The 24,937-nt window shown below is 41.9% G+C and overlaps 2 protein-coding genes across 4 annotated transcripts; one reads left to right on the top strand and one right to left on the bottom strand.

The window, feature by feature from the left end:
* Nucleotides 1–2,763: 2,763 nt before the first annotated feature.
* Nucleotides 2,764–13,502, top strand: LOC145431054 (TIMELESS-interacting protein-like). 3 transcript variants are annotated; one of them, XM_080306367.1, is made up of 9 exons: nt 2,764–2,856; nt 2,958–3,003; nt 5,193–5,340; nt 5,799–5,889; nt 7,119–7,194; nt 7,503–7,625; nt 7,712–7,775; nt 8,558–8,770; nt 12,589–13,502. In XM_080306367.1, the coding sequence occupies exons 2-9, from the start codon at nt 3,001–3,003 to the stop codon at nt 12,831–12,833; spliced, it is 963 nt and encodes a 320-aa protein (XP_080162493.1). In that variant the 5' UTR covers nt 2,764–2,856; nt 2,958–3,000; the 3' UTR covers nt 12,834–13,502. The 3 variants fall into 3 exon arrangements, with proteins under 3 accessions (XP_080162493.1, XP_080162490.1, XP_080162491.1); XM_080306364.1 differs by lacking the exons at nt 2,764–2,856; nt 2,958–3,003 and adding an exon at nt 3,739–4,025; XM_080306365.1 differs by lacking the exons at nt 2,764–2,856; nt 2,958–3,003 and adding an exon at nt 4,066–4,086.
* LOC145431046 (DIS3-like exonuclease 1) lies at nt 13,322–24,739 on the bottom strand. Its single transcript, XM_080306358.1, has 9 exons — nt 24,136–24,739; nt 22,024–22,116; nt 21,653–21,941; nt 18,985–19,220; nt 17,648–17,802; nt 17,294–17,472; nt 17,058–17,203; nt 16,223–16,394; nt 13,322–14,653 (listed from the first exon to the last, which is right to left on the bottom strand). The coding sequence occupies exons 1-9, from the start codon at nt 24,372–24,374 to the stop codon at nt 14,336–14,338; spliced, it is 1,827 nt and encodes a 608-aa protein (XP_080162484.1). The 5' UTR covers nt 24,375–24,739; the 3' UTR covers nt 13,322–14,335.
* Between the last annotated feature and the right edge of the window lie 198 nt (nt 24,740–24,937).

Consider the following 24,937-nt stretch of genomic DNA (forward strand, 5'->3'; position numbering starts at 1 on the left):
CCCTCTTCTGTGGAACCAGCTTCCAGTTTGGATTCAGGAGACAGACACTATCTCTACTTTTAAGATTAGGCTTAAAACTTTCCTTTTTGCTAAAGCATATAGTTAGGGCTGGACCAGGTGATGCTGCAATAGACGTAGGCTGCCGGGGATTCCCATGATGCATTGAGTTTTTCCTTTCCAGTCACCTTTCTCACTCACTATGTATTAATAGACCTCTCTGCATTGAATCATATCTGTTATTAACCTCTGTCTCTCTTCCACAGCATGTCTTTATCCCATCTTCCTTCTCTCACCCCAACCGGTCGCAGAAGATGGTCCCGCCCCTCCCTGAGCCTGGTTCTGCTGGAGGTTTCTTCCTGTTAAAAGGGAGTTTTTCCTTCCCACTGTCGCCAAAGTGCTTGCTCATAGGGGGTCATATGATTGTTGGGTTTTTCTCTGTATCTTATGAAGCGCCTTGAGGCGACTTTTGTTGTGATTTGGCGCTATATAAATAAAATTGAATTGAATTGAATTATCTGAGGAAGAAGCAGAGTTGGTTTGTTTCCAGCTGAAATCATCCAGGCTCAGGAATTTGAATCGATCCACATCATTTCCGCTTGAACTAGAGAACATGAGTGTCGACTTACATTTGGTCTGTGAGACACATGTCATAGTGACAGTATTTGGGTTAATATGGCATTACTCACCCTGGTCGCATTTCTTCAATATCAGGCACCAAGTTCAGGAACTCGTTCTTTGCAGCCCGCGCAAGGTAGGAGGTCTCCAGAGTGGGAACCATCGGGAAGTTTTCACAGTCTGAGCAGGAGGGACTGGAGGCACGTGAGCTGTTCTCAGGGGTCCTTTAACACAAATCACACCAAGTTAGAATCAAATGGATAACCTGTCAATAACCGTTTGCAGATCGAGGTCAATGTTCCTAAAAATATGTTTACTTCTGGCCCATGGAGCCACAGCGCGAGTCCGAGAGAGAGGGGCAGGTAGAGGAAGGGGTGAGGGTGGCACTGCTGAAGCTCGTCACGGATGGATCACGTCCGATCGGTGAGATGAGAGAAAGCTGAAGTGAAACAACAGCAGGATGAGGTAGACGTCAATATAGGAACTCCCTGATGTGACACAGAAAGGCTATTTTTTTATTTCTTTGTATTATTTCTCACCTTGCAGTCACTGATGCTGTTCACCAGCTGCTTGTATTCAGTATTGAAGGTGTGTGTCAGAAGGCGCAGGCACTACAACACAACAGGAACAAGACCGAGCAGAGAAGGAAGAAGGCAGCAACAAGAACGCCCACTAAGCCCACGTTTTTCTCACCTTGGTGGCCAGCTCCTTCTCACGCTTTCAAAGGTGGTGCTGGAGATCTGCGAGGAGGCGGAGGTGGACGTGGACAGAGTGCTGGAGCTCACGCTGGGGGACAGAGACTCACTCAGGGACTTGGTGGTGGGAGCTGTTCCCACGGGAGCCGCCACTCCCAGAAGGTGACGGGTCTTTTCCACCTGGAAGAAAGATGGGGGCTAATGTGAGGTAGGGAGAAGAGGGGACGTTAGTCATGTAAAGGCCATAGGTGAGGGTAGGGACGTAGATCGACCGGTAAATTGAGAGCTTCGCTTTTACACTCAGCTCCCTCTTCACCACGACGGACCGGTGCAGCGTCCGCATTACTGCAGCTGCAGCCCCAATTCGTCTGTCGATCTCTGGCTCCCTTCTCCCATCACTCGCGAACAAGACCCCGAGATACTTGAACTCCTCCACTTGGGGCAGGAACTCATCCCCGACTCATCCTATATTTCCGTTTTTATATTTCTAATGTTTGCCTTGTTTTCTTCACTGTCTGGTCTGCCTCTGTCTTGCCTGTATGGATGCATTTACACCGAAATGTCCCCAACAAAGGATGTTTTAATTCACCACTATTCCAGTGAAACACGAGTCTCCCATCTTCCTGCTACCAGTCTGGAGTTTTTGTTCACCAAAGCACACACCAACTTCATACTGACGGACAGATCACTGCCCTTTTGCCGCCTTGTCTGACCGTGTTTTGTGGCTGTGGTTCACTTCACCTCACTCTTCCCCATTCTTGTCATTAAATCAGGCTGTTCTGCAACCATGGCAGCCATTCACTCTATGGCTTTATTCATGGTGTATTTTACCCCTTCACTAAAGGCCGTTCTCGTTTCCAACATTATATTTGCAGTGTTCGTCTATCTATCAATCAATATCTGCGGAGTATTTTTTTTAACGAGTATCCTATTTTCTAAAGCACAGCATGTAAAGGGTAGCTCGGTTAGCAGGATGCTAGCATGTAGCGCTTAGTGAGACACGCCTCAGACGAGTTGAGCAAAGACCCCGTCTGTGTACTTTATACGTGAGCAACGGATTTAAATAAAATTAAGGTTTCAAAAGACAAACTTGAAGATAAAAAAATATATATATATACTCACCGGAGAGCCGCCAGGGTTTGCCGCTGCCATCTTGGCGCTCCTAAATTCAAAACTGCCTCTGCAGTCAGGCAGGGGAGGCGTGGAAATTGTCTTTGAGTTAGTCAAACGTTTTCCTTAGTTCGAGTAGATGATAAAAAAAATAATAATAATAAATGGGATTTTAAGTAGGACTAGGCGTTCTGTAATGATCTCTATTTAGGAGAAAAACTTAATCACTCACCTTTAAACAGCTCTCTTTTAGGAGACACGCTGCTGGCTAACGGTGTCATGTGATCAAACAGCGTAATTTAATTGGCTGAGAGCCACTCGACTCGATCTGGTGCTGATTGCTCTGGCTTGGGTCATTAAAGTTCATCACTTTTGCAGTTGAATTTTTGCAGGTGAATTTTTTTCAGGTGAATTTTTTTCAGGTGAATTTTTGCAGGTGAATATTTTTGCAGGGAAATTTGGAGGATAAAAATTCAGTGTCATAAATTCAATGTCTAAAAATACTTGAATTCTGATGATACTATATTTCTTCCATAGATATCCGTGCTCTCTGTTTATTAATAAAAGCCAAACTTCATTAATGGTAAGTGACAGAGATCTGATGAGTTCTTGCTGGTTTGTATCCACAGGAGGATACAAGCAGCTGCTTCTGTTTGCAGTCACCGTGCACCAGTGTTGTGTTTAATTGTGTCAGTGTTCATTTTTAAACACGTTTTTTAAATCAAATGTTTATGTATACATCAAGATTAATGTTCCAAACAAATGACACTGTACAGCAAATACATACATAGACATGTGCAGCAAAAGGAATCCGAGAAGATGGTTAACTTCTAAATGTTTAAATTGTTTGTTTTATATCCAAAGTCTGTCAGTTTGTCATTCCCTGTTATTGCTGCTGACTAATCACTCAAAGTGACACAACATGACCGTGGGTCTGATTTTTCTGGTAAACTTGTTTAGCAGCCCACTGGAGACGGATACCCTGTTCTTTGAACTTTAATACTGGACAGAAAATCGTCTCCTTCCAGAAACAAAGGGTAGCATTAGAACTTGTGTGAACAGCAAAACAATGTAGAAGATTTCCTTTTGTGTCTGTGTTGTGTCTAGGGCTGCCACGATTTGTCGACTAGTCACGATTACGTCGACTATCAAAATCGTCGACGACTGATTTAATAGTCGACGCGTCGTTTGAAGCTTTGTAAGATCCCAAAAGACGCAGGAATAAGTAGCAGGATTTAAGAGTGTAATAACGGACTGAAACAGAAGATGGCAGCACTGCATGTACAAGGATGCCAGCTGCCGTTAAACCCCGAAGAAGAAGAAGAAGAAGAAGAAGCAGCAGCTGTGTCCCAGAATTCATAGCGCGGCCCAGCTCAGTTTCCAACAATGGCGGCAGCTAGTTAGTTTTAATATTACTCTTATTATTCTTTCTGGGTCACAAAATAAACGTTTAACATATTTTCAGCCGAGAATGTAGCTGTGTAAACCTCAAATATCAGCTCAGTTTATCAGGACACCACATATTTTCAAAAGCGCTCCGACGTTTTCAGAGTCGTCTGTTACCCACTAGCTCGATAGCTAGCCGGGGGCTAGGTCACTAGCACGGTGAGAACACCGGACTCCAGGCAAATTGTTTTCAAACCCACCGCCGTCTTTCGCTACTCAGGTTAAATATATATGAGTCACTTAGATAAATTAAAAATGTTGTTGTTTGGCTTTTTTTTTTTTTTAGTATTTTATTTGTTCCTGAGTAAATCGGTTTGTCTGAGATTAAAGTTATAGTTTTTACACAGCTGAATAAACGTCAAGCAGACAGCTGATTATCAGAAGTGTGAGATGCTGGAGAATATACTCCGTTGTCCTGTTATATTTTAGATAGCAAGGAGTTTATTAAACTTCACCGAAACAATCTGCAAATTTCATTAAAATTGAATAAACTATCATCTTGTCTTTATTTTTAGTTAGCACCTTAAAAGCTTAAAGCTATAAGCTAATGATAGTTATATAAGAGCATATGCTGCATGGTGCAATAAGCTGTAGTTTTACGTCCAGTGGATGATGATCTGATTAGTCGACTAATCGCATAAATAATCGGTGACTAGTCGACTATCAAAATAATCGTTTGTGGCAGCCCTAGTTGTGTCACATCATTTTGGCTCAAGAGTTTACTTTATTGCTATGTTTGTTTTTTGCTATTTTATTACTACATTTGTATTGTGCAGCACTTCGGTCTGCCAGGTGTGTTTTTAAAGTGCTATATAAATGATGATGACGATGATGCTTACGGAACAGCTGAAAGACTTTAAAACAAACCTGTTACTTTAATGATATTTCTGTGGTACTACAGAGTCCAAAAGAAGTATCGCAGTAATAATTCATCCAAATTGTAACTTTTAAATGTCATTATCAGCCCAAAGGTTCACAACCAGTTCATCCCTGATAGAATGTAAATATATACAAATCTATAAATTGTATTATGTATATAACTGTGAAACAAACATAATGGACCATTAATGTATCATAATAGTACATTTCTGAATTTGGGGTATAATTCCAGGTGGGATGAGTGTCTGTACAGCTCCTCCTGTTGATGTAAAAAAAGAAAAAAGTAAATGCCAGTTTTTTTTAGGTTTTCATGTTGATGTTGTAACACAGTAAAGAATTACTCTTACAGAAATAAATGTCATTTTTTCAACTTGCAGTTAAATTCATGTAACTTAATGCTGATGCTGTTGACGACTGGGGCTCACACGTCTTTTACTTTGTCTCCAGGACCGACTCACCATGGTTGACCCACAGGAAAATAGCCCGCAGGACATTCCTGACTATGACGGCATAGAGGATGAAGCTTTCCCCCCACTCCCACCACCACACTCCCCAGGCCGGGGAGGCCAGGAGGAAGGAGACCCTTTTGCAGATGGTAGATGCTGCTGTGCTCTTACAGGATTACTATGAGGTCTTTAAGATGTGATGATTCAGAACTTTGTATTTTAAATTCATGGTTTAATGAAGAATCATAGAAAAATAAGATTCAGGAAAAAAGGCTAATGTGGGAGAAATACAACCTCTCATAGTCCTTCCACAAAGCTTTTTGGAACAGCTTGATAATAATGAATTTGTTAGTTCAGCCTAGAATTAACAAATGCATGAACTGGTTTTTCAGCATCTCTCTGAGACTGGATGTTTCTAACAATAACAACACACATGTTTTTGTTTGCGTGAGCAAATGAAACCTATCAGATACTGTTCAAACCAGCACATTTCTTCTGTAACCTCCAGTCTATAATTTGTCTGGATTTAAAGATAAGCTTGAAGTTTGCCACGCTGCCAACAGAATGAGTTAGAAACACATCCTGTTGTCATGTGTTTTCAATGCAGGAGATGAAGGTGAGGTATCACAGCTGGCTGATGTCCCTACTGCTAAAAGGAGAGGCGTGAAGAGACCCCAACCCAAGCTGGACTCCCACAGGTAGCAAAGACATTTATATCACGACAGAGGGTTGAAATGCATTAAAATGCGCATTTAAATAGGAATTTGATGTCATCTTGTGTGAGCTGGGACACAAGGAGGCCAAAATCATTGATTGACGTGTGCAGACTGTCAGTGTTGCAGCCAGGTTGAACACGAGTCTGTGACTGCACTGGTTTTTATCACCGTTTCACTAATAATCGTGCACAGAGGCTCAGAGACACACTGACACACAGAGTTGTTGCAAATGTTTGAAAACGTAAGTTTGTGGAAAGAACTTTGCACAAAAAAAAGTGATGTGATATTATCTGAGTGGCGACACCTGTCGTTTCGCAGAGTACTGCAGCGTCTTCTTACGCTTTAGCGGCGGGTACAAATGACTGCATCTGTGTGATGATGGTGCAGCTTCACTCTGCCAGTCATTTAAAGAAGAAAGACTCTAATACCATTGTTGTTTTCATCATTTGGATGGGCAAAATTCCCAGACTGAAAATTGTCAGAGCGTTGGAGACATCCCTGGATGTGTGTGAGAAAGATGTTTCCAGTCTCTGTACACCTATAGTGTGAACCTGGTTAGTATTGCCAACCATAAGTCAGGCTCGTTCCCAGTAGTCTCCCAGTGGGTGTTCCAGTGGCACTCCTCTGTTACTGTTCTGTTCACAATGTTCCTGGACAGAACTAAGTTATACTAAATCAAAGGATGTTAAATAAGCTTTTAAGTAAGAACGTCGATTATACTTAGGATAAAACTTGCAAGCTGTATTAAAGAAAAACATAGATTTTCATTTGATAAAATATTCAAATTAATTGCAACTTTGCTATAAATATATATATATACATATATATATATATATATATATATATATATATATATAGCAATTTTTTATTTTTAGATGGAGAAATTTGACTATTTCTCATTATACTGCCTTATGTACAAACAGGTAGGAAAAGAAAGGTTGTGGGCACCCTGAAAACCAAACACCCTACCCCCCCCCCCCCCCCCCCCCAACAAGCTACTGCCTTCTGAACATGGTACATCTGAAGGCACTGACATTTCCATTCAGAGGGTCTGTCTGTGTTGGCCCTGTGACAGGCTGGCGACCTGGCTGCTGGGATGGGCTTCAGCCATCCACGATCCTGAATTGGATAAGCCAAATACGCCTGGATGTGCTGCTAACCCTGCTTGTAATCCATTAATGGTTTAACTTAGTCTTAATATTTTTTCCCAGGCTGATATCAGATCGAGGGCTTCCAGCTCTGGGCACTCTCTTTGACAATATCCAGTTCAAAGGCAAAGGACACGAGGTAGGATATGATAACATCTGTCCCACCAATTACCAGATGTGAATGAACATTGGTTTTTGAGCTAAATCTGTTTGGCCTGTCAGCTTTTAATTAGATGTCCTAAATTTGGTTTGAGACTAAAAGGTCAAAAGTTGCCCTTTCTGTCGTGGTCAAAAATGAGTGAGGGGAACCAGAGGTTGGTTTACCAAATTAAGATGTCTTTTGTTCCAATGACTGGAAGTCATTTTTTAGTGGGAAGAAGAAGCGTCCTATCACACACAGCCCTCTTTCATATCACTACTTGCTGTTTTTGATGTTTGCCCCATTAGGCTGCAGACCTGCGGCTGCTGATGCAGAAGATGGAGAACTGGGCCCACAGGTTGTACCCCAAATTGCAATTTGAAGATTTTATTGACAAAGTGGAAAGGCTCGGCAGCAAAAAGGAAGTGCAGGTGAGAGGAAGCAGTAGAATATTTCCTGCAAGCGTGTGGGATTCCTAATGTTCAGAATTTGTAATTTTTTACTCATTCTTCTATAGACATGTCTTAAACGAATACGACTGGACATGCCCCTGACACATGAAGATTTTACAAGTACAGATGGTAAGAAGAAAAATCATTACTGATGGGGATACGGTGGACTAGGGCTGTGAGATATGACCAAAGTCTCATCTCCCGATATAAGAATTCTATCGTCCGATAACGATATAAATCACAGAAATGTAACATTTTCTGTCAATTCTGTGAATCTCGACTTGCGTGAAGTGTTTCCAGCTGCGCGTCATGTAGCTGGAGTCGAGTGTTTTAACCGATGCATGAAACGACACATTTTTAGACAGAAGTTGTAACGGCGCCGTTTTCTTTGTGAGTATTTATTACACGGCGTGCTGCGGGGGAAAGCCTGTTCTAACGTTTGAGTCTAAGGTTTATTTTTTAGCACCTGGCGGCTCTGTTTTACTTCTCATCCGTAAACACTCTGCTCTTTCACGTGATTCCGTTTATTTTGAAAAGCCTCAACAGGATCTTGAGCTTTATTCTGAAAGGTTTATGTGGAACATAAACAAGCGGACACGCGATGGTTTTACCGTCGTTGTTGCTAACGACAACGCATAAAAACAGGCGCTTGTCCGTCCGTAGTGTGGTTATATATAAGAGAAAGAGAGAACTTTACTACAGTGACATCAGAACCATGAAGAAATATTGCCGTAAACAGTTTATTTTGCGACACCACGAAACAAACGATAGCGTAAAATGAAATAGACGTTTTTGTATATATCGTTGTATCGAACAGCCCTACGGTGGATTCACACCTGCAGGTGCACATAGGAAATACTTGCCATATTCCACAGGACTTAATTATCAGCACTGCTTGAAATTGTGTTCAGGTGCTGGTGACGAAGAGGTACAACGTGAACTGGAAACATTTGGGGATCCTGATCTGTTCAGCAGAGAGAGTTTTATTAATGCTCCCCAAGGGCAGATTGCCGAAGCCCTCGCTCCCCCACCTACTCCCTCTCTGACCGAAGAGCAGCAGAAACGTATTGAGCTGAACAGACAGCGGGCCCTGGAAAAGAGGCGCGCACGCCAGCAGCAAATTGGTAAGAATGGCAAAAATGTATCATACAGCTGGGACACAATATAACAGAAATAATTAATGATTCTGCTACAAAACATCCAGCGAAGGTTCATAAGGATCATCTAGCTTCATTGGTGTATTAACTTTATATGAAAATACAAAAAGCAAAACATTGAATGTACAGTATATTGCCAAAAGTGTTTGCTCATCTGCCCCCACACTCATATGAACTCGAGTGACATCCCATTCACGACGTCCGCCTGTGCAGCTATATCAGCTTCAACTCTTCTGGGAGTGTTTATGGGAGTTTATGACCATTTGTAAGGTCAGACACTGATGTTGAAGGCCTGGCTCCAAGTCTCTGCTCTCATTCATCCCAGTGGTGTTCTGGTCAGGACTCCCATGCCAGAGTTCATGTCTTTGTGGACCTTGCTTTGTGCACTGGTGCCCAGTCATGCTGGAACAGGAAGAAGCCATCCCCAAACTTCCCTTAAAGTCGGGAGCCAAAATGTCTTTGCATGCTGAAGCATTAAGAGTTCCTTTCACTGGAACGAAGAGACTGAGCCCAACTTCTGAAAAACAACCCCGCACCGAAATCCCCCTGCCACCAAACCTGGAGCTCTGTTGTCCTGGCAACTGCTAAGTTGACTTGTCTATCGGCTTTCCAGATTGAGAACTGTGATCCGTCGCTCCATAGACTGCATCTCTCCTGTTCTAGAGTCCAGTGGCGGCGTGCTTTACACCGCTGTGTCCCATTGCTTTGCGTTGCACTCTGTGATGTAAGGCTTGGACTACAGCTGCTCGGCCATGGAAATGGATTCCACGAAGCTCTCTGTGCACTGTTCTTTAGCTAATCTGGAGACCACGTGAAGTTTGGAGCGATGGACTCCACAGAAAATTAGCAACCTCTGTGCGCCTCAGTATCCACTGACCCCCACTCTGGGATTTTACGTGATCCACCACTTGATGGCTGAGTTGCTGTCGTTCCCAAACACTTCCACTTAGTAGCAGCAGTCTGCATGCCTAGGTGCTTGATTCTATACAGCTGTGGAAGTTACTGGATCACCTGAATTCAATGATTTGGATGATGGGTGGTGAGTGAATACTCCTTACAATATAGTGAAGTGGATCTAGTGTATATATCCACCAGAAACCCTGAAGGTCGAGTGACGAGTTCCCGTATTGCACAGTTCGTCCAAACCACCAGAGATTCCTCACATTAGTGTGGAGTTTGGTAATAAGAGGCAAAGCATGTAGAAAACATTGATTTCTTTACTGCCTGTCTGATGTCAGCTTCAATTAGGCGTAGTATTTTTGTTTTTGCCTTACACTTGTGATCCAAACTGTTTTTACTTCCTCTTTAGTTAAAGCGGAGCCAGCTGTCTGCGATCTATTGTCTACAAATCTTTAACAGTGACATTAAATCGTTCTTCAGGGTCCTCATTTACCGCAGAAATGATGTAATGTGATTTAAATGAGACCCATAGAAAAGAAAATGACCTGTTGATCGGTCTCTATTATGAGCCTTCACCCATAAAAATGTGTTTACAGTTTATAACACTAGATGGTGATATGAGACCGTTTCCATTGTATTACCCGAGCATGATTTACTCATCGACTTTAAACTTTCACATTTTAGTCATTAGTCCTCCTTAAGAGGAGCCAATCCACCCCCCCCCCCCCCCTTTTTTTTTTCTGTCCAGTATAGAAACTAAACAGCTGACATCATTCGGGTAGTGTAGCTTCCAGAGATCTGAAGTTAACGTGAACTCTGGAGGGCAGTCAAAAGCTTAATTTTTTATAATGCAACATACTATTATTTACATACATATTATTTTAATAAGCAGTTTCAGGGTTCGTGCTGTTTTAATGAGTGTTCGATGGAAAACGACACTGAAGGAATTTGTACTCTTGAGTCACATGACAGTAAATAATTTCGAGTATGTGTACATAACACAGGCTAATGTTTAAAACTATGATTATTATTTTGCTAGCTATCAAACTATCTGGAGAAATGATTGAAATGCACTGAGTGTGATAGAGTACGGCAGTGCTAGCACAGCAGTTAGTTATGGCATGGTGATTTATGCAGTGTGCTTTAAACTTGGCTAACATTACTTAGCAGTAGCAGTAATATTAGTGACTTCACTCAAGTGAAAGCTTTAATCGTTAGTCCGACACTTAACTAGCCAACTTAAGCCTTAAAGAAAAACTGGTAAAAAGAGGGACTGATGCATGTGGGCACAAAGAAGCCATTTCTTGTGCTGCTGAAGTTCCCTGGCTTTCATTCAAAATGTGTTTATCGTGAGCACCGACACATTAAACCATTTAAAAATTATAAATGGCTTTAAGCTCACATTGATGCCTGTGGGGCTCTATCAGCCACGGAGACGACAGACACATTTTAGTGTTTTAATGAATGAATGTTTCATACTTTAAGGCTGCCTGTTTATTTAAGGGAGATGAACAATACATTATTATTTGACATAATTCTATGACAGGTGATGGACTGAATAAATAGATTTTAGGTCGATGTTTGTGCGTTTTTAAAGTCTTATATGTTGAATTGAACTGAGTGTGTCATCTGTTCAAAGCCTCCCGTCAGTGCTGTTCTCCATGCCTGTCTTACTGTACATGGTGTTATTAGCACAAACACTTTAAAGCTGATCATTTAGGACTGTAACAATAATCCAGAGAGCAATGTAGTCAAACATCTCACAGTTAGTTTTATTGGGAATGAACTTTGACCTGTTAGGCCCCCAGGGCTTTTCTGAGCTTCCTGCTCGAAAATGAAGAGGCCAAAATAAATGGAGTATTTCTCTGCAATTACAAACTCTGTGTAAACAGTCTTGGTATCAAAATAAAGCTAACGCTTGTGAGCTGTCATCAGAGGGGTAAATATTACTGCAGATGTTACTATGTCAAAGTTACTGGGACTCAAACATAGAAAAAAATGATTATTTCCCTCACCTAATTTTTAAAAGTATTTTATAGCTTATATGCTATAAAATATACTTTGGGTCACATTTAACTCCAGAAAATCATAAATCAAAATATGGATGTTACCTGTCCACAGATTCATGGTGATGTAACTGCTCTTTTAACTGTTTGGTGTTTGTAGAAATGGTTTACAGCTGAGATTCAGAGGCTTCTGTGGACACTCATGTCTGCACTTATATTTCTGACCTCGTGTTATAACCGATTAAATGTGATCTCCTCTCTTTTCCCCCATTTTTGGTGGTGTGGGTGCTTAACTAGTTAAAGTACCAAACATCTGTCTCCTGTTGTTGTGTCACGTAGGAAAGAAGCATCAATATCTGATGAGCAGACTTGTTCATTTGTGCAGATTTCTTCTTTTGTGTGGTTGTTTTTTCCAAGTGGAGATGAGCATCTCTAACAAGTTGATTTGTTCACATTTGCACATCTGCATTTTTGAGAGAAATGAGTTTTTTGAGTTTGTGCACTATATGCATATAAGACAACCATTTCCTTTTTCAGTATTTTTGTGTGGTGCATTTTTCTCTGTTTTAACAAAAGAGGAACAAAGAACATTTAAGTCAACCTAAGACGATTTGTTTTAATTTTTACATGGTCTTACTGAGGTGATGCAAAGTGGAACATGCAAACTGTTTTTTTGGTAATGTGCTGGAAAAGCTTGATAATGGACCTTGAAAGTGCTTAAAGTGCTTAAATTTGACCCTGAACAATGAGTTTGAACCCTGCAGTTTACAGTTTCATTTTTCATTATCTCAGCTTTGCCTGTCTTTTATAAATCGTAGTAGACTGAGTGTGTCTGTGTTGACTGAAACCATCACTGTTTCTAATTCTCAACCCTTTCAGGCCCTTCAGCCTCTCAGACTGCTGACATGTTAGGAGACAAACCTCCAGCTGCATCCTCACCAAATGTCATCAAAGGTTCTACTGATGGAGATGAAACTGTAGAAGATCCTGACCTCGAGCCTTCCAACAACACCTCCACGCAACAAACCAGCCCGCTTCCCCCCAAAGACTCTGAGCCCGCTGAGGCTGAGACCGGCCTCAGCCCTGAGCAACAGCTCAGCAACGACTGTGTAGAGGGGGATTAAAGTTCACGTGCAGCAGTTTCTGCTGAAAAGCTTTGGCAGTGAGCAGATTTAAAGGTTTCCCAATGTTCGTGCCTGCTCATTCGAGTAATGTTGTGCATTTCTGGTGGTTTATATCTTGAGCACATGTTCCTACTGTGACGTCAGCTTTGGGTTAGCAAAGACATTTATAATCAATGGAAATAAATGTTTTTCTTATTTTTAAAAGTCCAAATCCTAAACGTATTTACCATGTGTTGGTATCTGTTACAGAAAAATATTTGAACTGATCCACAGTTCCTGCTCTGATGCATCTTCTTTCTCCAGTTTCACTATTGGCAGAATTTTGGTTGCAAACATGTTTCTATAAAAGGCCTCTGTGTGTGTGTAGTATGTGAGCTGTCAACTGACCATCACCCTCTTCCAAGCATTAAGTGCTCGTTCAATTATGAACAGTTCTTTCTTAAGCTACTGCAGGGACATGAAACGCAACACGATGAAGTGGCTCCATCTGCGCTAATGAAAACACCATTTTTAATTACAGGCCACTGCACACATATTGAAATAGTTATGTACAGTTCATATTTCTGTTGGTAGTTCTAGAAAACAATCTTAAAATCCACAAACCAAAAAACGCTTCTGATTATTTACCAGTTCAAACAATAAAAATGTCCTTGGTGTTGGTGTCTTCTATACAGGCTCTTGATATACAAACTATAAGATAAATACATCCTAGTTTTATACATCACTTCCAACACAACCAACCTCAGGTGTGTTCATTACTCTACGGGTTTATTTTAAAGTCTGCTAATGAGTGACATGAAGTTTTATCAGTCCGGTGACCTGTCCAGGGCGTATCCTGCCTCTCACCCTATGACAGCTGGGACAGATTCCAGGACGTGCAGAAGAAAATGGACGAGTGGACGTTTTATCATCTCCAGAACAATACTCGTGCTGGGTTTTGTATGAAGTGGTCACAGGTAGTACAATATGTGTGAACTCACCAAAAATGGTTCTATAACACAAGACATTTAATTTACACAAGACATTGATCCCACCAGTGAGATATTGAGATCACTGGTGCTGAGAGAAAAGCCTTTTGTTACCAGACTTCTTTAACCTGCTGCAGTTGACTAGTTTCCTGCAGGATTGAACCACATTTGCAGTGAGTACTAGGTCTTGTCAAAGTAACTGCTGACACTTCACTGGCATTAACACGTTCCCTATCCTCCTTACAACTAAGTTTAACTTGATGTGATTTTAAAAACTAACTTTTACAAAACGTATCCACTGATTCGGTTTGACTCTGGTTTCTAAAAAGATGGCGGGACATGTTTTTACTTAATATTGTGTTTGCTTTCCTGTGACTTCACACACTCGTGTGGTTTGTCCACACACAATCTGGAGCTACAAGAATGACCTGGATGACTCAGCACGAGTGATCTTCAATGATCACCGTTCTGTTAGCGCACAGCGTGCAGTTCTCACAAGTGTCTGCTTGGAGGTAAAGCTGGGCTACAGCGTTTCTATGCTGTTGTTGCCGGGAGGCGTGAAGCCCTTTCCAGATCCATCAGAGCCAACTCTCTGATTTCTTCCAGAATAGAGTACAGACTGGGAGTTTTGCTCTGACGAAACTCTCTTTCCTCTTTGGAGAGTTTGGGGCGCCGGGCTGTCTTCTCCTGAGCCAGCGCCTCTTCATTCTGACGCACCACCTCTTTGACCAGCTGACTGCGGCCCTGAGGGCTGGGCTGCTGGGACTTGGCACTGTGGTGAGGCTTGTTGCTGATGACCTCGAGGTTTAGACGGTCAGCGTGGCAAGTTGAAGAGTGGACAGAAATACGAACCTGAAGAGAGCAGAGAACGTAAGTCACAGTATTCCTCAGTTCGATCACTACACAGTAATGGCACCTACTGAAAATAGTCTAATGGAATGCTATGCAAAGACAGGCCCACTTAAGGTTTGTGACGTAATATATAACAGCAGTCCTCTCAGCACTGTGCGCAGCGTCACAGCTAAGTAGACAGTGGTGTAGAGTGGAGAAGTTTCCGACTGTGCCACAATTTTGTTCATAAATAGGATAAATTGGATACGTATGTTACACACACGTATCCAATGTAACAAACGTTCATCCATCCGTACACGAACTTTCTTTACTGTGCTTTCTAACATTCACACGACGTGGAGACTGGAGCAGAGGGGGAGAAAAACATTCATTAACACTGTGACCTCGGTCAAGTGTCACAGTGAGGTTGTTGTTTTGTTGATTTGTTTGTTGAATATCATCATCATCTCTTTGTTTGATATGATCATAGCTTGACAGCAGTCAATGCTGTGGTGGACAACTTGTGTTTGGGCTAATGTTTCTTTCTATCTTGTTTTGGCCACATGTGTCATCCATCATCATCCATCAGTAAGCTATGTTGTTAGCATTGCCTTTGCCCTTTGACATTTATGACCCCAGGATAAGTCCATGAAAGAAAGAAAAGATGTTGATAACAGTGGAAGCAGCAGTACTCTGTCACTTTTTCATGTCTTAAAGCCAAAGATGTGAGAATAACACACCGTTACTTCAGTTTCTTTTTGTTAGCTAACCTTAGGGTAATGTTTCCTGCTCTTTTTGCTTAAATCACATGCACTTATTCCTCACAATCATCGTGTGTAACATGCCTGAACTTAATATAACTTGACGCCAGTGATGGGCAGCAACGCATAATTAGATTACTTTTTTCAAGTAACGAGTAAAGTAAGGGATTACTGTTGCAAAAAAGGTAATTAGATTACTGTTACTGTCCCGTAAACACGCTGCTCTACTGTGTTACTAAACCGTGAGTTTGTTTGCAAGAGTGTCTCATGACAATGACATAAGTGCATGCGACGTTTGTGGTAACAAACGTGTGCAGAGCAACAATGGATCATTTATCGAGTGCGAGAGAGAGAGTGCGACCGTGCAGCGTTTAAAGGCGTTTATGTGAAAACAATTACCGCCCACTGTCATTTTTTATCTCCCTTTACAAAAAGGTTTGTGTAGAAACGCCACAAACTGGAAGCATTACATTTCTTGTCTTGGAGGAGAGCCTCCCCCCCCCCCACACTTATGTTTTTGTTTTCATATAATATTTAAAAACAATAAACTGAATAACTTTAAATGATTTATTTTCAGGAATCATTTTCGTCTCATTCATCTTACTGACGTTTTGTTACCTTGAGATTAGCTAACAAAGCAGCAACCACACAACACTTTATCACAACAAGATCATAAAACGTCTCTTAATGTTGGACCACAAAAGATCCAGTAGTCGTATGAACCTGTGATTCATATACACTCATGCATATATATTTGGAATCGTCGCCTTTAGGCGCTGCATTGCTGGAAACCTTCTAAAATGATTGATTAGCGTTTTCTGTGACTTACGGTGATGTGGTCAAACAGTTTGAAGGTGGAGGTGCCACAGCTGGAGGTGGTGGTAATGCGGTCCGGGTATTTTCGCACAGTGCCACCCTGCCAATCACAGCTGCCGTCCTGTCCCGCTACCACCACCAGGCCCTCTTTGTTCTTCAGATACACAGGCCCCCTCACACCATACCTGTGAACAACATGGCTGTGGTCAGAGGCAGCCTTACTTACTCAGTGATATTACTCAACCTGCTTTGCGCCCTGTGATTTTAATCATTACATGGATTCTACAGCCTTCTCAAAATGACCACAGGTTACATTTTAATAAACTGTTAATATTGCATATCCCTGTAACACCACAAGCATGGAGAACACTGATGTTATTAAATTACACTTTCCTTGCAATAAACAAGCAGCAACCTCCAGAGGTTAGCTAAGCTAACGTAGAAGTGCCACAAACACAAGGCTGGCTCCAAAGCACCGTCCCTCCCCACAGACTCAACTTCAGCAATGCAATTAACTTATTTAAAGCCTGGTAGAGAAAAGATTCGGGGTTTTAGCCGATTTTCCCTGCTCACAATAAATGTTTAAGGAATTAGTTTAGTAAATTTATACAATTTAAAACTCATTTTGAGGTTTTTTAAGAGAAAATAAAACTAGCGTGTATACTGTTAAATATACATTGATTAGCGTGCAATTACATCTGCCAACAAATTCATTCATTGTCATAAACTTTGAATTCGTCTATTAAAAATACACGAGTGGTTGGCCGTCTGTGAGCTGCTGTACAGCTCCATTAAACAAAGGAAAAGAAGAAGACTGCAGAACAAAACACAGGACTGAAGGTTCTTACTCTGGGATAAACACCAAGACACCGTTGTCTCGAATGGAGTAGACAACAGCGTCAGCCACACAGCACGGGTCTGTCTGAGGGTCTCGTTCTCTGAAAAACAGACACTGAAACAGTGCTGTGGATCGCATTTGGGCTGCCTGTGCTGCCTGCAAATGAAACACAGACGTCAGCACAGCTTCTGTTAATAGAGTAAGAGGTGAATCATTGAAAAACACAAACAATAAAACACCCCTGACCCTGTTCTTGCTGTTGACATGGTGAGCCATTTCCTCCACTTCTTTGTTACTGGCTGGTGCTTTACCAGATACAACGCCCCTCTGCATGTGCAGGGCTGCGGTAAGAAGGCGGTGCACGACAATGTCTGCGTACCGACGGATGGGTGAGGTAAAGTGTGTGTAGCGATCCAGAGCCAGACCTACGACAACGAAGCAAATATCAGCACGTTAGCCTTCTTTCTAGTTCTCAGTCGAATAATTCTTCACAAACAACAGACGTTGGACAAGTGTGTGCAGACGTGTGATGGATGGACTGACCCACAGTCACACTGAAACTCTAGTGCAGCCAATAAAAGCTGTGCAGCGGTATCGTACCATAATGGTAGTATTGGTCTTGAGGATGAGCACCAGTGGAGAAGTACAGAGCCTGTGACATAGCAGTGGTGGCCATCATTCTGAACAACCTGTTCACCAAGGGGTCCTGTGGGTCCACAGCTCGGTCCAGTGAGGCAGCTAAAGCCTTGTTGGACCTGAAGGAACAGAGCCAGAAACCAGGGATGAGTGAGGCCTCTCATCTCAGCAGTCAGTGACACAAAGCTACTTGCATCACCATGTCTCTTGTCCTGGGACCGGTTCTGCTGTTGGTTTAACCCCCCCCCCCACAATCCTCCAACCGCACATTCATATTTTGTTTTCAAACTCCATTGCAGTTCATTCCACGCCTCAGATCCTCAGACCTTTTGTAAACAGTTAAACAAATAAAAGTTAACTGTAATAGATTACAGGTTGTAATTAAATAAATCACTGCCTCTTTTAAAAAACAGAAAAACAAACCATCTTTAATTATTTGAGTTGTTTGTTTTGTTCCCGTGTGAGAATATTCAACACTGCTCTCTGTGCAAAACGGGTTTAAAAGCATAAACAGCTGTGGGATCCTGTTTGTCCGGGATTTGAACCGGGGAACAAACTGCGGCAGGATCAGCGTTGTGCCGAGGTCGGCATCGCCGACAGCATGTGTTCCCCCTGCGTGGCGAGCGTTCGCTGGGCACGGAGTGTGGATCCAGGTTACGCCGCCTCCATTACAAACAGTCAGACGTGGAAGTAGTGATGTTTTAGTTTTGTAAAAAAGTGAAACCTGAGTGTCGTTACATTACCATTCAGTTTAAGGGTTACAACAGAAAATGAAATATTTATTGTCCTCTCGTGGTATCAGACGGGATTATTTTAACAAACGAAGGACATTTTGCCTGATAATTATATTTATCCTGTAACTTTACTGTGTAAAGAGCTAAAACCTCCAAAGTTTCAGGAGTAGTTAGTCGTTATAAGAAGTGTTTGTGAACTGAAAATCAAGAATGTGGGATCCTGTTTGTCCGTGATTTGGACAGCCCAGCGTGTGCTCCCGACGCAGGGGAAACTAATTCTGTCGGGGAGACCGACCTTGCCACGACAGCTGTTGTGAAGCTGAAGCCAAAGGCAAGATATGCTTCATCATATGTTCTAGTCTTTGGTTTGGAAGCATATTTGGCTTCAACCTCAACCTGAGCTGAAGGAACATGTCTTCTTCTTGTCTGACTGCTCATGTGACACCTGAGTGTGTCCCCGTGTTATCAAACATTTCAGGTTCACACACTTGTGTGTCTGAACATGATGTGCGTTGGACTACAATATGCATTTCCTCAGTTTCTATACTGAACAGTCAAAAACATTACCTGGTGTCAATGGTGAAACCTTTGGCCTTTGCAGTGTCCACCAGCTGGTTGAATAGCTCCTGTTGTGGTGGTGGGTGACACCTTAGAAGGGCCTGGTTGGGGAAAGCTTCCTGGATCTTGCGGGCCACCCAGTGGTTGGCGTAAATCATGCACTCTGCCACGGTCTCATGGACCTCCAGGGGCTGACGAGGGACCATGGCCGTAATGTTCCTCTCCTCATCCAGCTGGGCACCCACCTGAAAAGGGAAAATGCTTCTAACGTGACTTCAATGAAAAAGAATATGAAAATGCATCAGTGGGCCACATTTTACTACAGTTTACTTTAACTCAGTTGAACATGCACCATTCCACCGGAACAAATGCTGCACGGAGAACCAAATGTGAATGAATCTCAACCTGAAAACAGTCTACTGTCTTTCCTACGTTCAGCTCTCTATCATACCAGTAAGAACACATATCCCTAACAGGCACACAGCTCTGCTCATGGGCACAGAAACTCCACCGATCTGCTGTTCATGCTTTTTGTTTATAGTGGACAGCCAATCAGAGTTTAAGTTAGCTCAAAGGAAATGTGCCTTAAAGAGAGAACAAAACTTTTCTCAGACTAAGGATGAACTGAGGGGACCCAAAGCACTTCAGCAGGAACCAAAAGAAGCCAGAAAGTTTGGATTTGAACACAGTTTTGGCCGTTTTATATAATAGATCAAGATGAAACATCTGTTGTCCTTATCCTTCAGGACAACTGATGTTTCACCAGCGGTCAATAATCCAGCTTTGTCAAGATAAGAACTTGATTTTTGGGTGGCAGCTCAATCATTAAACACACTTTTAGAAATATATTGGTTTTTCCACTATCCCAGAAGCAACCCGAGAGAATCATTTTTACTTCATATCAATATTCTGTGTGCGTACAGCCATAACAGGAATGCAATAACTGAATAATAAATAAATCCAAGACATCCTATTAGAGAGCATCTTATAGAACAACAGGAATTGTCCATATGAGGTTTTAACAGATGGCCGACCAGCCGCTGTAGATAAATGGCTGTGATCTAATGTGAAAACTGTCAGTGGTTTCACAGTGGAGTGCTTGGTTTCTTTATTCCAATATTCTCACTGAAATGACTTTCTGATAAAATGTTTTCTGCTGAGGAACGTGTTCTGCTTAGACGCCTGATTTTAAAAATAACGTCTCTATTAGACCGTACTATAATTTATTATCGATGAAAAGAAATATATGGTATCCATCTGTAATTCTGTAAATAACACAGCAAAAAACCAAACTAAACATAAAGACCTGGAAGACTCCTGCGTCTAAATTCATTCAGTTATTGTACTGAGTCCTGAACATGTTAGAAATATGGTATCTAAGCAGATTCTTACTCTGGATGGCATTACCTTGGCCTCCAGTAACGCTGTGAGGAACCTTGGAGTCATGTTTGACCAGGACATGTCCTTCAATGCACATATTAAACAAATATGTAAGACTGCGTTCTTCCATTTGTGCAACATCTCTAAAGTTAGAAATATCCTGTCTCAGAGTGACGCTGAAAAACTAGTTCATGCATTTATTACTTCCAGGCTGGACGACTGTAATTCATTATTATCAGGATGTCCAAAAAACTCGCTGAAAAGCCTTCAGCTGATCCAAAATGCTGCAGCAAGAGTCCTGACAGGGACTAGAAAGAGAGAGCAGATTCCCTTCATTGGCTTCCTGTTAAATCCAGAATTCAAAATCCTGCTCCTCACATACAAGGTCTTAAATAATCAGGCCCCATCTTATCTTAATGACCTTGTAGTACCATATCACCCTATTAGAGCACTTCGCTCTCGCTCTGCAGGCCTACTTGTTGTTCCTAGAGTATTTAAAAGTAGAATGGGAGGCAGAGCCTTCAGTTTTCAGGCCCCTCTTCTGTGGAACCAGCTTCCAGTTTGGATTCAGGAGACAGACACTATCTCTACTTTTAAGATTAGGCTTCAAACTTTCCTTTTTGCTAAAGCATATAGTTAGGGCTGGACCAGGTGACCCTGAATCCTCCCTTAGTTATGCTGCAATAGACCGTGGCAGCTGGGGGATTCTCATGATGACGCCGAACATCATCATCACCTCTTTGTCATCATTATCACTGACTACATGTTTATAGACCAATCTCCATTTAATCATTAGTTATCATTAATCCCTGGCCCTTTTCCACAGGTGTCTTTTGACCTGATTTCCTCCCCTCGGCTGTATGAAGTGTTTCGGGGTGACTGATACTGAATTTTCTAACCATGATGTCATCTGACAAAATGACCAAACACAGAGGTTAAGTCAAACTTTCACTTAGACAGAAGCTTAGAAGGGAGAATCTTCTGCAGCTGAAATGTGCGAGAAAGATAGTGGTTCCAGTTTTTAATGTGCAGAATGGATTTCTCTCCACTGAAGCTATGTGCACGGTTTACTTTGTTTGATTCACTTCAGATTCATTGAATCATTTTGTGTCGTATGTTAGACGTCAGTAGTGACGATGTGTTAGGGTTAGACACTCAGCTATAACATGCTTACGCTTTCAATTAAGAACATGAACCTTAAATGTTTGCAGTCTTTATTTATATAGTCTTACTGTTAAGTACACACATTACCAAAACACACAAAATACTCTATGAAGATACAAGAAACCAATCATACCTCCACTCCTTCCAGCTCCAGCGCTCCTCCTCTGTCCCTCTTTGCCCGAAGATGTCTGGCTACATGTGTGAGCATCTCAAGTGCCTCAGTGAGTTGAGCTAGCTTAGAACCCTTTTCCTGAGGACCCAGGTTGGCCAGTTCCGCTACCTCAACCTGTTCTCCGTTGAGGAGCGCCTGAGCCAGCTCGTAGTGGAGCTGATAGGAGGAGCGGATGAGTGTACGACCATACCAGACCTCTTGGACTTCAAGGGATTCTGCGTCAAGCTCCCAAAGCACGCTCATTGCATACCTGAATTTGAAAGTGTCAGTTACACAACTAGCATGCATTTTAAGCATATGAAAATGAAACGTGTGATGGGAAGTCTACTAACCTGTCAGCACCTCCCAGCAGTGAGCAAAGGTCTGCGCTGAGAATAGCAGGCAGCATGTCGTACCTGCGGTCTGCCAGGTAGTAGGTTGTAGCCCTTAAGAAGTGACATAATAAATATAAAAAGGCAATGAGATCAAAGCAGCAGCTTTATCATCTTCTTTCTAATCAAAAGTGAGACATAATTTGAAAATAAGTACTAAATGTTCAGAGTTTGTTCCACCTTTGTCATTTTCATCCTTCTGTTTATTAATAAGTCAGGAAGGATGAAATAAATAAGCAAAATGTTTTTCTTATGATTTAATAAATATTCCCCATTTTCTGAAATAGAATTTAAGGCTTCAAACCACAATCATGAGATTTTAATTTACTTCTTTAAAGTGTGGAGGCGAGCTGGACAGGTGGGTGATCTGCACGCTGCTTTGTGGACAGCTATGAAATGTAAAATGGAATTTTAGAGTAAGTCAGAGAGAAAGCAGAGGACCAAAACTACATTAAAAATCACAACATAAAAAATATATAGTAAGATTTCAGTATTATTTTATAAGTGCACGTTGTTAACAGTCTACACGGAGTTTCTCTCCTCACTCGGCTCTCAATCATCTTCTGTACATGCTGCTGCTGCTGCTGCTGCTGCCTTTAAAAAACGACATGCACTTCATGGACCTTCTTACTAATTTATCTGCAGACTACACTTTATCAGATACATTTTATTAGCACTGGGTTAGACACTTCTGCCTTCTGAACACTCCTTTCTTCACTTCCAAGACTCAACAAGGTGCTGAAAGAATTCCGTAGAGATTTTGGATTATAGCGAGATTACACCGAGATGACAGCAGAATGCATTTGCTGCAGATTTGTCGGCCGTTCAGCTGTGACACAAATTTTTTTGGGCTGCTTCCCTGTCACATGGTGTCATCGCTGCATGTTCCCAGGAAGGAAAATTTGTGGAGATCAAGTGCAAGCATTACTTTTGCAGCCCCGACCTTCACTTCATTTACTGCAGATATTTTAAACTCAGTTTTATTCATTTGTACAATACAGCACAAAATAAATAAATAAATCAGAACATGTGCATATATCTGGACATAAACACAGATGAATATCTTCTTGTTCTATTACTGTGGTTCAACTGTCTTGTATCATCATCCTCTTTATTAATAAGATGCACTGAAAGCCAATTATAGACAAACCATTAACATCAGGTACTCAAGGTCACATGCCATCATGTGACCTCCGGTGTTTTCCTGACACCCGTAACTGTACAAAGGGGATCTGAAAACAAATGATGTGTGACACACTGTTCTTTACTTCTACCACTCAGTAGAATAAAACTAATTTAGTTGGAAGCGGACTCATTTTTCCTTTTTTTGCTGCATGACCTTCTGGTTGAATGTTGTGTACAAGTATGGCTGCCATGTCCCGTAGTAATATATGTTTATGAAGGCCACAGTGAAAATCACTCAGGCTTTCCCACAGCGGAAACATTCCCCTGTCCTGTTAATGGCATCGTACTCAAAATGAGCACAAGTTCTTCGTAACAACATGGACCACTGTGTTCTGTGTGTAGCAGTTCTCTACTGTGAGAACCCCAACCACCTTTTAGCACGACCAGCATTCGTCCATTCGCACACATATTCATACAGCGCGTTAGTCTATACCTTTAAGCATTTTCTCTCACATGCACACTCACACTAACGGATGCATCCAGGGAAATTTGGGGGTTAAGTATTTTGTGCAAGGTGACTTTAACATGAAGCCCGAAGGCACCAGGGATTGAACCAACAACGTGCTGACCATTGGTTCAATTCCTGGTGCCAGTGATACTTTCAAAGCCATCATGGACCCTGTGAAGTCCTTCTACATGTGATTAAATGATAGACATTTAAGGCTTAATGCTTCACATCAGACACGAGCCTTATTTAAGGTGGCCCTCTGTGTTATTTATAATTGCGCTACAAGGCATGCTGCTGATGCAACATTAATTCAGGCAACAACTTTCTTGCCTCTTTGTACTTCTGAAAGTTCCTCTGAACACTTATGCAAGATGCTGTAATTTTCTTTTATCCTTTTATATCCCACCTACTCTACCCAACCACTCCAACCAGTTCCTCACCTTGAACGTGCCTCCAAGTCTGTGAGCGAACCCTCTTTGACAAAGTGAGTGACATCAGCAATGTGAACTCCCAGCTCCAGCCTTCTGTTGGGGAGCTTGTGTACAGACAGCGTGTCGTCTACATCTTCACAGCCGCGTGGATCGATGCTGAACACCAGGCGACTGTCCCTAAGATCCCGCCGCTCTGCCACCTCAGAGGGGTCTACCGTCCACGGCTTCTCCAGAGAGTTGACCGGCATCTCTCTCAGCTGATGGCAGACGGACAGGCACAGCTAAACAGCCGCATAGTCTTTTGAACTTTTCACATTTTGTTATGATTCTATACAAAACATTAATAATAATAATAATAATAATACATTTTATTAAGCGCCTTTCAAAACACTCAAGGACACTTTACACAAAGACAAAGCAAAACAGTGTTTCACTTTCAGTTGCTCCCTTGTCACAAGGGGTCACCACACCTGATAGCTCAGCATCTTTTGATACGGCAGAGTTTTATACCAGATGCCCTTCCAGGCACAACCCTGATTTGTATCTCCGGTTGCAATCGAACCAGTGACATTTTGCCTGCAAGCCAGTGTGTAAACCACTGATGAAAAAAGGAAAGAATGAACTATTCCACATATTTAATGATTCTTTAATATTTTGTTGATTTGATAATAATAATAATAATAATAATAATGGATTGGATTTATATAGCGCTTTCCAAGGCACCCAAAGCGCTTTACAATGCCACTATTCATTCACTCTCACATTCACACACTGGTGGAGGCAGCTACAGTTGTAGCCACAGCTGCCCTGG

The sequence above is a fragment of the Astatotilapia calliptera genome, chromosome 9, assembly GCF_964374335.1.
Source record: "Astatotilapia calliptera chromosome 9, fAstCal68.1, whole genome shotgun sequence".
Classification (NCBI taxonomy): domain Eukaryota; kingdom Metazoa; phylum Chordata; class Actinopteri; order Cichliformes; family Cichlidae; genus Astatotilapia; species Astatotilapia calliptera.

Bases quoted from the DNA above. Each gene is read 5' to 3' on its own strand.
- LOC145431046 (XM_080306358.1), bottom strand. From the start codon at position 24,374: ATGCCGGTCAACTCTCTGGAGAAGCCGTGGACGGTAGACCCCTCTGAG. The intron at 22,117-24,135 runs GTGAGGAACTGG...TCACTTCTTAAG, and splicing joins GACTTGGAGGCACGTTCAAG to GGCTACAACCTACTACCTGG. The intron at 14,654-16,222 runs GTAAGTCACAGA...TGCTCTCTTCAG, and splicing joins AACTGTTTGACCACATCACC to GTTCGTATTTCTGTCCACTC.
- LOC145431054 (XM_080306367.1), top strand. The intron at 5,341-5,798 runs GTAGATGCTGCT...TTTTCAATGCAG, and splicing joins AGGAGACCCTTTTGCAGATG to GAGATGAAGGTGAGGTATCA. The intron at 5,890-7,118 runs GTAGCAAAGACA...ATTTTTTCCCAG, and splicing joins CCCAAGCTGGACTCCCACAG to GCTGATATCAGATCGAGGGC.